At 38.3% G+C, this 14310-nt stretch overlaps 1 protein-coding gene across 4 annotated transcripts in view; it reads left to right on the top strand.

Annotated features, from left to right (window-relative positions):
- Positions 1-13129, top strand: part of RAD54B (RAD54 homolog B) — a 71489-nt gene extending 58360 nt beyond the window's left edge. For 3 of the 4 annotated variants that reach the window (XM_030012279.2, XM_030012281.2, XM_030012282.1), the window contains 8 exons: positions 136-343; positions 887-1026; positions 1622-1912; positions 3289-3464; positions 5697-5958; positions 7093-7159; positions 8626-8826; positions 12269-13129. In XM_030012279.2, coding sequence (XP_029868139.1) covers positions 136-343; positions 887-1026; positions 1622-1912; positions 3289-3464; positions 5697-5958; positions 7093-7159; positions 8626-8826; positions 12269-12486 — 1563 coding nt within the window. In that variant the 3' untranslated portion in view covers positions 12487-13129. Of the gene's footprint in view, positions 1-135; positions 344-886; positions 1027-1621; positions 1913-3288; positions 3465-5696; positions 5959-7092; positions 7160-8625; positions 8827-10550; positions 10661-12268 lie in introns of all 4 variants that reach the window. The other variant, XM_030012280.2, reaches the window with a different exon arrangement.
- Positions 13130-14310: the final 1181 nt, after the last annotated feature.

Below are 14310 nucleotides of genomic sequence, written 5' to 3' on the forward strand. Positions count from 1 at the left end.
CCAAACTCATGAAGGAGATAGTAAATGTCTTGTGTCATGCTAGAAGAAATTTCTGTAGACACTGGATGTTTAAGGAGTATGATGAGTGATCTCCAAAGAAATAGTTGTATGATATATTTTCCTTTATGCCTGCAGGACCACAAGGTAGAGGAATTCATTGGTTCTCCACTTTATTCAGTTATGATAATCAGTTATGAGATGCTACTGCGATCTTTGGATCAAATTCAGGCTATAGAATTTAACCTCCTAATCTGTGATGAAGGACATCGTCTGAAGAATAGCTCTATTAAGACAACTACAGCCCTCACTAGTCTGTCTTGTGATAGGAGGATTATCCTTACTGGTTAGTATCTATAATTACTTTTAATATTTCACTATGTCAATAGTGCTAGGTTGGGGTAAAGAAAACAGATATTTATTGTAAGTATGGCAGGAGCACAGTATAAATTTTGGCAATGTGTATTAAAGGGACAAATTTTGGGTCTTCTAAAAACAGATTATTTCCATTTTTTTTAAATAAATGTATAATTTGTCCATCTTCAGGGGCAGGCAAGGAGCCTGGGAACTTCTGTAAAGGAATCAGGACTCTGCATATAGTCATTGTTTTCCTTTGTAGTTATTTAATAAAATTGATTTAGAACTTAACTTTTTTAATCCCTTTGTCAAAACAATTAGATGTGCAGTCTGTTTAGTTAGGAGGTCTTAATTAGCTTATTAATCATGATAAAGTTTGAGATTAATTCAGAACTCTGAGTAATTCACATTGAAACAAAACCTCTGTTTTCAAGATGCATTCTCAATATTAAACCCTGCCTTCAATGATTGTAGTTCTATCAGTTTCAAGAAAAAGTTACCAGATGCAGAATTTTTGTTTTTCTCTATCCAGGTACTCCAATCCAAAATGACTTGCAAGAATTTTATGCATTAATAGAGTTTGTGAATCCAGGAATACTTGGTTCTTTATCCACATATAGAAAGATATATGAGGAACCAATTGTCAGATCTAGAGAACCTTCAGCAACAAAGGTATATTATTAAAAAAAAATACAGTTATAGAAGAAAATTCATAGACAGCACTGTGAAATTTGCTTTCTGTGGAGTAAAATGAAGCTCAGGACTACTAATAGTAGCAAAAGCTTTTCACTTTCCTATTTGAAATAAATTCACTTGTTCTCCAGAGGAAGCAGGAGGAATACATGCCTGTTGAGATCATGTCATTTCAGCTGCCTATTAATTAGCAGGCAAAAATTGTTCTCCAACACTTTGCATTCCCAAAAATGCCATGCGCATTACCATGTGATGATACTTTATTCATTCTTAGTTTCTCCACAGCATTGCAAATTCTGCATGATTTTATTGCATCTCCAGAAATTCTAGAATATAATTCGAGCCTTGGATGTCTTCTGGGACATTATCTTCCTTTGTTTAAGACTTTAGAAACCAGACCTAGAACTAAGCTAATGCAGTGGTACTAATTGGAGAAGAATTGGTCATTACAGTCCCATGTCAGAAAGTGGTATCATACTTTTAAAATGTTATTTAAATACCTAATTAAAATCATATAGAAAATTACTGTGATGAAATGCAAAATTATAATTAATTTTGTGCTTTGTTCTTTTAGGAGGAAAAAGAATTAGGAGAAAAAAGAGCAGCAGAACTCACACGCCTCACTGGACTCTTTATTCTAAGGAGAACACAGGAGATTATAAACAAATTTCTGCCCCCCAAAAAGGAGAGCATAATCTTCTGCCGACCAACAGCACTGCAACTTGAATTGTATCAAAAACTGCTTAGTTCTCGAGTTATTAGGTCCTGTCTGCAAGGCAGGCTAGAAAACAGTCCTCACCTAATATGTATAGGAGCTTTGAAAAAACTTTGCAATCATCCGTGTCTTCTATTTAAAGCTATAAAGGTATCTATTTGCATGGGGGTGGTGCCTGCAATTAGTCATTGCAGCAGGCAAAGGTCCCTAAAACTATGTTATGGTCAATGTGCATGTTACTTAAGGTCATTTCCATACTCTCTTCTCACATACAACTTGCTTTACAACTTGCTTTCAAAAACATAAATGTTAGGAAATTTGAATGTACTCAGGGAAGGTATCTCACCAGTTTCCTACTGCCTTGTGGTATTTTCCTGTTCTTCATGTATTTTCACTCTTAATCTCGTCTCTGAATATTTGTAAAAATACATATATATATATGTGAATTTTACAAAGAACACTGTTGGCTAGAGATTACTCTGTGTACTCTGTCTGCTAGTTCCTCTGAAACCTCCCTGTCCACATGATAATTTCACACTCTCAAGCTCAGTGACACTGGGAGCTGCAGGCTCAAGATGTCAGTGGCACTAGATGTCTCCATTTCCACTTCTCCTGGGACACTTTCACACTGTACACCTTGTAATTTCTGTAGAAATGTTCTCATTCCTATAGGTAAATAATGTGGTAGAACTTGATAATGCTAACTTCTATGGCCACTAGTCAAAGTCCAAATAAGGTGGGTGGAAATGTAAATCTTTCTTAAAAGACGTACTTCATGACTTTGTAGGAATGTCCACAGCACAGACCTCCCTGTAACTTTCAACACTGCCAAGTAAAGTTCATTGCCTTTACTTCATATTATAAGCATTAGACATTTTTCATATGTGAAAGTGTAAGCCTTTAGAAACTATAGGGATGAAAAGGTCTATATGTGCAAGTCATTTATTGCCATTGTGGTTTTGGCATTTGAGTAGTTTGGCTTTTTCCTCCCTGTGAAACATTGATTGTCAAATTACAGCAAAATACCACCTGTATTTCTTCTATTTTATTGTTTTTACTTGATAGCTTTTCTTCATTTCCAGTTGCATAACTGAATCTTAATGACAGCATCTTCCTAAAAAAAGTCAGTGACTGGAAAGTTCCATAATAAGGTTATTATGGGATTTAGAAAGAATAAAGAATATTGATTGCTACCCCCCTGCCCCAAGTTTTAGATATGGCTTTGCTGTGGGGGTACATCTGTGTGGTTGTTTAAGTAGAGAATTAGAAGTAAAACACATTTTTAAGTTTTAAGTATTTCAACTTTCTACTCAGCTGCAAACAATATCTTAGATTAGAGGGTGTATACCAAAATAAACACTATCAGTATTTTAAAACTGTGTTTTCAATCCGTTATCAGGAGTTGTGCTCACATGATACACTACTTTGTGGCAGCTTTTGATGCCTCCTTTTGTCTTTGTAATAAAAATATAGCAAAGTTTAAAAAAACCCAAAACATGGAACTTGAATCCTTTTATTTTCAATAGGAGAAAAGCTGTGATCCTGTGTCTGATGAACGTGATGAGTCTAGCCTCTACGAAGGTCTAATAGATGTCTTTCCGCAAGATTATACTTCGGACACTTTCTCTGAAACTGATTCAGGAAAATTGCAGGTGCTGGTGAAGTTGTTAGCAGCAATCCATGAGCTCAACTCTTCTGAAAGGCAAGTGTGAAAGCAAGGTAAAAGGGTAGTAATGGGAGTGACCTTCTGGATATTGTTTTGCTTTTCAAATGCATGGGGATGTAATATTCAAAGTAAAGCCATTGCAACTGTTTGCAGAGGTGCCAAGCATATTTAGGCATTGTACTTCTGGCTCTTCCTTGTTAAATTACTAAACTAGGATTTGCAGCTGACATAATTTTCAAAGATGCTCTTCATATTTTTTTCCAGATAAAGATACTTGTATTTTTCATACCAAGTTCCAGCAAGTAAGATAGTTTGCTACAGTCCCTGTACTATGACATATTATCTTTACTTGCAGAGACTTTCCAATGCTTTGTATCTCCTTGAGGACATGTATTAATGTATAAAATAATTTAAATTTCATGAAAATATTTTTAATTACTACATTATAAGTTATTTCCTCTTTAATCACATTTAACTGCTCAGTGCTTGCTGCCTTTTCTGTTCAGGGTTAACCAGTCTCAACAGATGAACTTGCACAGCAACTACTTTTTTCGCCTGTGGTAAATGCCACTGACATGTAGGAAAACCTCTGTTTATCATGGGGTAATAGGATGCACACGGTTAGTTACTGTGCAATTGCTGATTCACGGAAATCTCACATGACCTTGTGTCCCATGATAACTTTTTTATGGACTCATGCCTTAAAGCCCAGCTATTCCAAAAGTATTTAGCTTTTAACTTTTATTTAAATTGATGCTTGAATAGGACATGCTGTAATTCAGTAGTGGGAAGTAACAGCAGATCTCTTGGCACTGATGTAACGGAATTTGAAGATGCTCTCTTTTTACAAATCAGAAAGCTGAGCCCATTGTTGGAGTTTATATGCCTAACATCCATTGAAACCAATGACAGATAAATATCTAAATGTACTGGCCTTATTTCTTGTAGGTCAAAAGAAACAGGGGTATCAGGAAAAACACCTCTTCCTGTATCAGTGCTATAGGAGCTGCTGAGTTACAGCTGGTGTTGAGGCATTATTTTACACCTTTAAAAGTTTTGTTGCTTTAATTCAGTGCTGTTCATGTTTCTTTTTCGTTTCTCTGCTCTCATTAGTACTAAATAGTTTTTGCAATATACAGACTCAATTCCAGTCCTCTTCTGAAGTTTATATTCTATTTTTGAATGAAAACAAAGGTGTGAATTTGGTGTTGATTGACAAAAAAAATCAGTCTTGTGAAGTCTTTACAAACAAGTCTTGGATGTAATTCAGTTGTAAAGTGTAATAATAAAAATACTTTAAAACAACTTTAAAATGTTAATTTATCAGGTTTTCCATGAAATTGTTTGTCTAGTTCTTCAGTACTTGTTTTTAATCAAAATTATTTAAAAAAGTGGAGCACGTTTCATGAAATTTGTTACATTTAGTTTAGAATATAAAAGACCTCCCAGCAAGATCTGGCAGAAAATGCCCTAACTGCCCTTATTATTTTATTTATGGCTTAAATTCAAAAGAACTTGCTTTGTCCACTCAGTAGAATCATCCTCAATATCTGGGAGGATAGAAATTCTAGATTTGCAGATCTCGGAAACTTATTTAGTCAAAATTTCAGAGAAAAAGCACCAACATAGTATGGGTCATTAGTGTAAGGGATCAGACTGGTTTTGCTTTAAAAAATAACAACAAAAATCCAGACTATATTGTTTGTGATATCTTTCACTATCCTTCATCCCAGTTCTTTTCAGTCATAAAATGTAGGAAAGAGTCACTGCTTTCCTATTTGACTTTCATGATTTTGTTTATTAGAATTTTCCGAGGTTGTCGATAGAAGCCCACAGTATCTTTTTCAGTAAGCAGAGTCATATATATATTATTTATTAGCTGCTACAAATATTTATTAGCTGCTACAAAACCCTCTGCAAATGCTGCCTTAACAACAGCTCTTTTGTATAAATAGAGATTTTTATCTTTGTGGTTGGTTCTGGATCCCTGCAATCTGTGCATTAAGCCAAATTCTGTTGCGAAGGAAAACATCCATTATTTAACATTTGAATGCTTAACAGTAGCGATAATGCATCGAAATCTAGTATGTGCTTCAAATTAATAGGAAATGTTTTATTTCTTAGGAAATATGAGTAACCTCAGGTTGATGTGTAATTTTTGCTTGACTTGTAATTTTATTTTCTTAGATGTCTTCAGTAATTTGTTATTGGACTTTAACTTTACCAAGGTCTAAGATGATAAAATAACTTTGTTTTACTGTTTGACAGAGTTGTACTGGTATCCAATTACACTCAGACATTAAACATATTACAAGAGACTTGCAAACGTTATGGATACTCTTACACTAGACTTGATGGACATACTCCTGTCTCCCAGAGACAACAGATTGTTGATACTTTTAATAGTAAATTCAGTCCAGCTTTTATCTTTTTGCTGAGTTCAAAGGCTGGTGGAGTAGGACTGAATCTGGTTGGAGCATCTCATTTGATCCTGTATGATATCGACTGGAATCCAGCTACAGATATTCAGGTCTGATAACAACTATGTACATGTGGGTTGGGATGGGCATCAAATGATTTCTTGATTGAGTTTGAAATGCCTGGCTTTACATGTCTTATTGTTGCCCAATTATCACATTCCATCTCTTTTTAACTGGAAAGTTGCTGTGTTTCTAAAGAGAAAAACATGATTAGACTGTATAGCGAATGTTACTGTTGGTTTGCAATACCTGAGAAAAAGGGAGAGGTTCTGATCAGAATTAAGAGAATGAGAAAATCACGTGGCAATGATGTCGAAAGAAAACAAAGCCAGTGCTGCGCTATTCTTGTAATGGCACTGTTGGCCTCAAGGGATTATTTAGTTGGCATAAGAGTGTTCAGTTAAAATAGTCCTTAACAATAACAATTTTAAAAATCTTTTTGTAAACACAGTAAGAAACTTCTTTTTGTAGAGTGATGCCCTGTGCTTAATACCTGAAATAAGCTCTGATTATTGACCCTGCTTCAGTTAGAAGTGTGAATTAGTACCCTCATGTGGTCATTTGTCTTGTTACTTGGAACACAGTCTGCTAAATCAGTCAAAATTGCTACAGGTTGCCAAAGACCACAAACCATGTTGTGGGTACTTGTACCCACTATGTAGGTATAACCCTTACATTTTGGAAAAAAAATCATATAGCAGTACTCAGTTACATTGTGTTTCTTTAAGAATTAAAGGGGGTGTAAAACGGTAATTTTACAATTTTAAAAGAAATGGAAAAGTCATTTTTAAAGATGTATTGTGGCAAAAAACAATTTTGGGGATGGGAGCGAATGATGAGTATTCCTGAAATATCAAACAGTTGTTAATACTTGGAAGACAAATGTGAAGAGGGTATTTCTGGCAGGAAAGAGTTGAAACCCTTACTTTCCTATTATAGTGTGCAGAAAGAAAGGGGGGCATACATGGCAGACAATAAATTAAATTTTCAGAATTATTTACAGTTAATACCAGAAGACACATAAAAACAGTCAAAGACAGTTATTGAGGAATGCTTTCTTTGGACAACATCTTTCTGAATGAGCTAGCAGAACTGGTAATGTGGTCAGCGGAGGCTACAAGTTTTGGCTGAAATACCATTGTAGAGTAGGCTGTTAATGCTCTTCATCTTTTTGCTTTCTTCAGGCAATGGCTAGAGTATGGAGAGATGGTCAGAAACATACTGTATATATCTACAGACTGCTAACCACAGGTCAGAGATGGTGCTCAAACATACCCCGGAGTGAGACAGCTATTGAAATTTTGTCCGTAAAAGAAAGGGAGGGAGTGTTTTTGGAAATCATTCGTTCTTTAAAAATATATATGATTTGTTCTGAATTCAGTTAAAATAGAGACATCACATTGATTCATGTGCCTTTGCTTTGCTTTGCTTTGCTTTTGCTTGAATAACTGAAAATAGTGGTTTAGCATTTGCTATTGTGGTGGGTTGACCCTGGCTGGACGCCAAGGTGCCCACCAAAGCCATTCTATCACTCCCCGCCTCAGCTGGGCAGGGGAGAGAAGATATAACAAGAGGTTTGTGGTTCGAGATAAGGACAGGAAGAGATCACTCAACCAATTACTATCACAGGCAAAACAGACTCGACTTGGGGAAAATTAACTTAGTTTATTGCCAATCAACCAAAGTAGGGTAATGAGAAATAAAACCAAATCTTAAAACACCTTTCTCCACCCCTCCCTTCTTCCTGGGCACAGTTTCACTCCCAAATTCTCTACCTCCTCCCCCCAGCAGCACAGGGGAACAGGGGATGGGGATTGGGGTCAGCTCGCTACACCTCGTCTCTGCTGCTCCTTCCTCCTCAGTGGGAGAACTCCACTTGTCCCCTGCTCCAGCGTGGGGTCCCTCCCATGGGAGACAGTCCTCCATGAACTTCTCCAATGTGGGTCCTTCCCGCGGGCTGCAGTTCTTCACAAACTGCTCCAGCGTGGGTCCTTTCCACGGGCTGCAGTCCTTCAGGCACAGACTCCTCCAGCGTGGGTCCCCCGCGGGGTCACAAGTCCTGCCAGAAAACCTGCTCCAGCGTGGGCTCCTCTCTCCACGGGTCCGCAGGTCCTGCCAGGATCCTCCTCCAGCGTGGGCTTCCAACGGGGTCACAGCCTCCTTCAGGAACCCACCTGCTCTGGCGTGGGGTCCTCCACGGGCTGCAGGTGGATATCTGCTCCACCGTGGACCTCCCTGGGCTGCAGGGGGACAGCCTGCCTCACCATGGTCTTCACCACGGGCTGCAGGGGAATCTCTGCTCCAGCGCCTGGAGCACCTCCTCCCCCTCCTTCTTCACTGACCTGGGGGTCTGCAGGGTTGTTTCTTTCACATGTTCTCACTCCTCTCTCCGGTTGCAGTTTTTGTGCCCCAGCAACTTTTTTTCCTTCTTCAATCTGTTATCCCAGAGGCACTACCACCATTGCTGATGGCCAGCAGTGGGTCCGTCTTGGAGCCGGCTGGTATTGGCTCTGTTGGACATGGGGGAAGCTTCTAGCAGCTTCTCACAGAAGCCACCCGTGTAGCCCTCCCCGCTACCAAAACCTTGCCACACAAACCCAATACAGCTATGTATACTGTTCTCAAGAAATGGATTTGACTTTTTTTCTTTACAAGTACTGGTCAAAAATTATTCCAGTGTATCTTTTATTCTTTCTTTTTTTTTTTTTTAAATACAGGCTCAATAGAAGAAAAGATCTATCAAAGACAGATCAGCAAACAAGACCTTTCTGGGGCAGTTGTAGACCTTTCCAAGACATCTGAACACATCCATTTTTCCATTGAGGAGCTTAGAAATCTCTTTACTCTTCATGAAGATTCCACCTGTGTTACCCATGACTTGCTTGAGTGCGACTGTATGGGAAAGAAAGACCATCAAAGTGAGTTTCTTTTTCGTTATCTCTGGCCATTGTTGAGGAAGTACATCCATTCTGAATATATAGTCTGTCACTGGAGAAAACTCTGCTGCTCATTAAAATAGGATTGAAATAATGAGGTTCATTATGGGATCTTCCAGATATTGGTTGATTTTTCTAATCCATAGGAGCCCTTCACAAGATGAAGAGGAGACAAGATTAGTTCCTTGCAGTAACAACCAATTCAAGTGTCATGCCTCTTAATTCCTTGAATTAGCTATGGCCAGCTCAATTAGTAATTCATTGCAACCAATTGGCACTATATGGTGTTTTGGTTCTAAATATTCAGGACAATAATCAATAGCTGGTAAGAGTAGTTCAAAAGCTGTTTATCTGAGGACAGCTATACCAGATGAAGATCTGTGCCAGATCTCTGAATATAAGCCTTCATTTCACAGTTATTAACTAAAACTAGCTCATCTAGTTTCTTAAAGGAAAGAGTGTCTATTGTCCTGGTATGTTTCTTTCCTTTGAGCATGAAATATCCATGTACACTGTTTACAGGGGTGATAGTGAGGTACCACTACTGATATCTTCTAAATGCACACAGATACCACCATAAAAAGAACCAAAGAAATGGGTTCAAGAGTGCATGTTCTCAACAAACATGGGCAAGAAATTAAGTAATACAGACCCAGTGAGACTATTTTGCTTGATGGTTTGCATGTTTCCAGGTAATAGGCTAGAGTTGTGTTCCTTTCTCATCTGATTCAACCCAAAATGGGGAAGACTCGGCTAGTGAAACCACAGTGCTTCTGTAGCCATAAGAATTTGACTTTCTCCTTTATTTTTGCTCCACATACTGATTTCATTGTCTTTGTATCTTTCTTAAATGATTGAAAAATTAGACCTTCTGTTTTTGCATGAGTAAGTGATGTTCTAAAATATAGCAGCCTCCACTTAGGTACTATTACAGGATCTGTGTGGAAAAGGCACCTTTAGCGTTAAATGTCAGTTAGATTTTCTCACTGGTGTGCAGTGAGGCAGGCAGAGCTCCTGGACTGCAGAAATCCAGAGAAATTTTATATTGTTACTGTGATGAACACTGGTGCATATAATTTTATTTAGTATTTTTGCAGTTGTCTTAACACTCTTGACTGCTTATCTTATGCTTTGAATGCATATTGGTTCCATCAATTCAGCTACAGCATTGGTCTCTTGGATCCTGTAACCAGGACTTCCTCAAGGGTATTTATACCTTGGTCCCAGTGAACAGAACCTTTTGACAGTAAATCAAGGAAAAACCTGAAGATCATTCTTAGACTTAAGTGGTGGAAATGGCAGAGTGAGGGGAAGGTTTGATATCCTAAAGAGCTGAGGTCAAACTGGCTAACCAGCTCCCTGGTCAAATTGTTGTGAGTTATGGTCTTCAGTTTGATCACCTAGAACGCAGCTACCACTAGTTGGTCTCTTGGTCTTTCCTAAGAACAGAAAGCTGTCAAATTACTTCATCAGGGAACCAGATTCCAGGTTACTGGGGATAGATACTGGTGTGCAGAAAAGGCTAAGAACTTTCACTGATTCATCTCCTCCATTTCTAGCAAGTATGATTCAAAAGATAAACTAAAGAGCAACCAAACAATATAATACAGGCTTCACAATTTATGAACTTTTCCTAATGATCTCCATTAGATATACCAACGAGACTGGATATTTTTGGCCAAGCTCCTGTTGTCCATTCACACTAGGGCCATCTTTAGGAAACCACAGGAGTCTTGAAAGGAAGAAATTAACCGTGCATGGATTGTGCAGATGGGTTGCTTGCTATTCTACTGGCTTTCAGATCAGCTACAAAGCTGTAAGCCTGTTGTTTTACCTGATCATGGTGTAATTTATGGCGTTAGGAACACATAATCTGTAAGGACTTGAGAAGTACATCTATTCTAAATTTTCTTCTGGCCAGTTGTCGTGGTTTAACCCCAGCCAGCAACTAAGCACCACGCAGCTGCTCACTTACTCCCCCCACCCCCACAGTGGGATGGGGGAGAAAATCGGGAAAAGAAGTAAAACTCATGGGTTGAGATAAGAACGGTTTAATAGAACAGAAAAGAAGAAACTAATAATGATAATGATAACACTAATAAAATGACAACAGTAATAATAAAAGGATTGGAATGTACGAATGATCCGCAGTGCAATTGCTCACCACCTGCTGATCGACACCCAGTTAGTCCCCGAGCGGTGATTCACCCTGCCCCCACTCCCCCCAGTTTATATACTGGGCATGACGTCACATGGTATGGAATACCCCTCTGGCCAGTTTGGGTCAGCTGCCCTGGCTGTGTCCTGTGCCAACTTCTTGTGCCCCTCCAGCCTTCTCGCTGGCTGGGCATGAGAAGCTGAAAAATCCTTGACTCCAGACCAAACACTACTTAGCAACAACTGAAAACATCAGTGTTATCAACATTCTTCTCATACTGAACTCAAAACATAGCACCGTACCAGCCACTAGGAAGACAATTAACTCTATCCCAGCCAAAACCAGGACACCAGTAAAAGGATATGTTTCAAGTCTAGTGCAAATGTGCATCATATGTCAGTCAAAAGGAAAGTCTTGCATATATGAGTCTTTATGGGCTCTCCAAAACTTTAAAAAACTCAAGAATACTCTGAGTCATCATGCTGCTCATATCACTGGTCTTTCCTAAGGAGCACGTAACACTGCTATGAAAATATGTGACAACAGGTTTTAAACCAGTAACAGCAGTGATGCAATTTTTTTCCCTCCAAAATGATTTCTTCATTTATCGCATGCATGAGATGAATCATGAAGCCAGCAATGTGTGACACCCTGCAATGAGGTGATACTGTTTGGGTCTTTAGGATCCTTTGTTGAAAGTGAATTCCTCTCTTTGTGCTTCACAGCAATAGTCTTTTCCTTACTGTGATAGACAGTATACAATATTGCATATATTGAACAACTTGACATAACCTGGGCATACAGAGTGCACAGCTCTAGTGTGCTGAGTCAATGAAATAGCTATTCAAACTAATCTTGGCTGGCTGGAATGACTTCCCTGGGATGAAATAGAAGCTAGCATGAATTTTGCTGCAACATACTTCTAGATTCAGATTTTAGTTAAAGAATAGGAGCAGCCCAAATGTCACAGAATTAGGAAGATAGAAGGAAGGAAATTGCCAGATAAGATATTTCCTTTCCCATCCATGTGTAAAAGGATTTGTCTTCATGCTAGCATATGGTGATTTTGATAAACTCGATCAATGAGCAAGAAACAGCCTTTCCCCTCTTACTGTGGATACATATGTTTGGGTTTCATTGACATAGAAAGATTATATATGCTGTTCTATTTTCTCTCATTTGTTACCACCAACTGGCTTATTGATTCAGACTGAAATTTTCTGTCTTAGTTTTCTTTGATTAGTCTACTGCATCATTTTTTTTCAGATCCTTCCTCGGAAAAGCCTTCTGTATCTAGAAGTTGCCAGCTTGGACAAAACCATGGGAAGCCTCATTCAAAGAAACCACTCTCCATGTCACAGTTGATGCAATGGAAACATTTCTCTGGGCAACATCAGACTCTCACTGATCCTTTCCTTGAAAGGATTAAAGAGAATGTTTCTTTCATTTTCCAGAATGTAACCAGTCCAACTTCCACCAGCTAATAAAACTTAAGTGCCTTTCCCTATCACTTGCATCCTCCCCCTCATAGGTATAGTAAACAACTGATCAACTGATGTGCAGTTACCTTTTGTTCTTTTTGCCAAGTTCTGTTTTGTGTCCTCCTGACAAGGTTTCTGGGTAAATGTGATTCCTGATGTTTATACAAAGTTACAATTATTACTAAGTTAATCATACTTACTATATTTATAATACAGGTTTTTAAAACTAACTTTGCTTTCCAGTCTTCTGTTCCTTTGATAACATAATTAGTAAGATAGTTTTTATGCACATTCCTATGTATGTCTTTGTTTTATAGTTTTCATTTGATCGTGATGATTTATTGCTTGTAAAGCTGGCAACTCTTCAGCCAAATTTTGTAAGATTAGGCAATGCTGTATGCATGTATATGCTGTTAACAAGACTCTGGTTGGATTTTTGTTTCGACAATGAAAAGTTATGTATCTGTATAACTGTGGCTTTATAACAAGGTAGGTATTTGTTCCCTTGAATTTAAAATTTAATGAAACTCAGAGCAATAGCCACTGAGGTCCAAAATTCTGAGACCACAGCTTGATACTGTGACAAAATATTCCGAAATTCTCCTATTGCTTTTACTTGAGAAAATAAAAAACCTTATTTCTCAGACATACAGAGTACAGGCTTATCTACATTTAGCTAACTCCTTTTAAGGACTCTTTTTGCCAAACACTGGAGTACTGAGCATATATATTTTTTTATGACTATTTTCCTTCTTCTTTGAAGGTGCAAAAGTTTGAAATTAGTTTACAGCTTTTAAGTGAAGTACTTTGAAAGGCCCAGAAGAACAGAAGATTGGATAATTTCCAGAAATACTGCAAACTTACAGAATTTGAAAGACCTTGAGCAAGAATAGGGCTCCATTGTGGTAATCCGGCATTGTGCCACATGATGTACAATCTCTTGATATTTGGTACATGTGAAAGCAGCCGCTAAAAGCCCAACCAACTTTCAGAAAACAGTTAAAATTGGTTTCTTCTCCGTGTTATAACAGTTAGTGCTCTCTCTTTCCTTAGGCTGTCACTGAGTTCACAGTCCATACTAACCCATCATCAAACATTTTCCTTGCATTTTGATGCAATTTGGGAACTGAAAGCCATGTGCACTGACCTCTCTTCACCATCCACATTTATTTCAGAGGGTTTTTTATTTTCCTTTGACTCTAAATGCTGAATGACACCAGAAAATAATGAAGACCGAAGTGAGAGAATGATTGAGAAAGTCATCAATTGCAAACATCTTTTTGGCAAGCAAATTGTGTTCTTGGTAACAATTACAATTATGCTAACACCTAGAGTTTAATTCTTTGACAGTTTAGGCTGGCTGTTAAAAGAGCCTGTTCTTCACCCTGTGTATGGTGAGTGTGGTGGTCACGCTTATCCAGATGCTGTGCTGCTGTGGTGCCAATTCGCTGTTAGACAAAGGCTGTCTGATATCTTACAGCTCCCACAACTTATTTTAATTAGCAAGGGCAAGGTTCGCCTGCAGCTTTGTAACTCAAGAAAGAGATTCTAGCCAATCTGTATAATAATCATTATTGTAATCTGAGACTGATCATACTTAGATCTGTGCTGCCCATAAGTTTCTGTAAGTTGTGCTCTTGTCCCTGTCTGTAGGAAGCATGCTGGCATTCTCTGCTGATGCTGATCTCATGTGGTTTCTTGCATCTGTATGAACAAGTAGATGCCAGTTTGGTTCTATATCGCTGGATTGTTTGTGGGACCCTAGTCATCTCCACTGAACACACATGAGCCCGCTCTGGTTTGGAGCAAACCAACTGGCAGTGCCAT

The sequence above is a fragment of the Aquila chrysaetos genome, chromosome 4 (genome assembly GCF_900496995.4).
Source record: "Aquila chrysaetos chrysaetos chromosome 4, bAquChr1.4, whole genome shotgun sequence".
NCBI classification, from domain to species: domain Eukaryota; kingdom Metazoa; phylum Chordata; class Aves; order Accipitriformes; family Accipitridae; genus Aquila; species Aquila chrysaetos.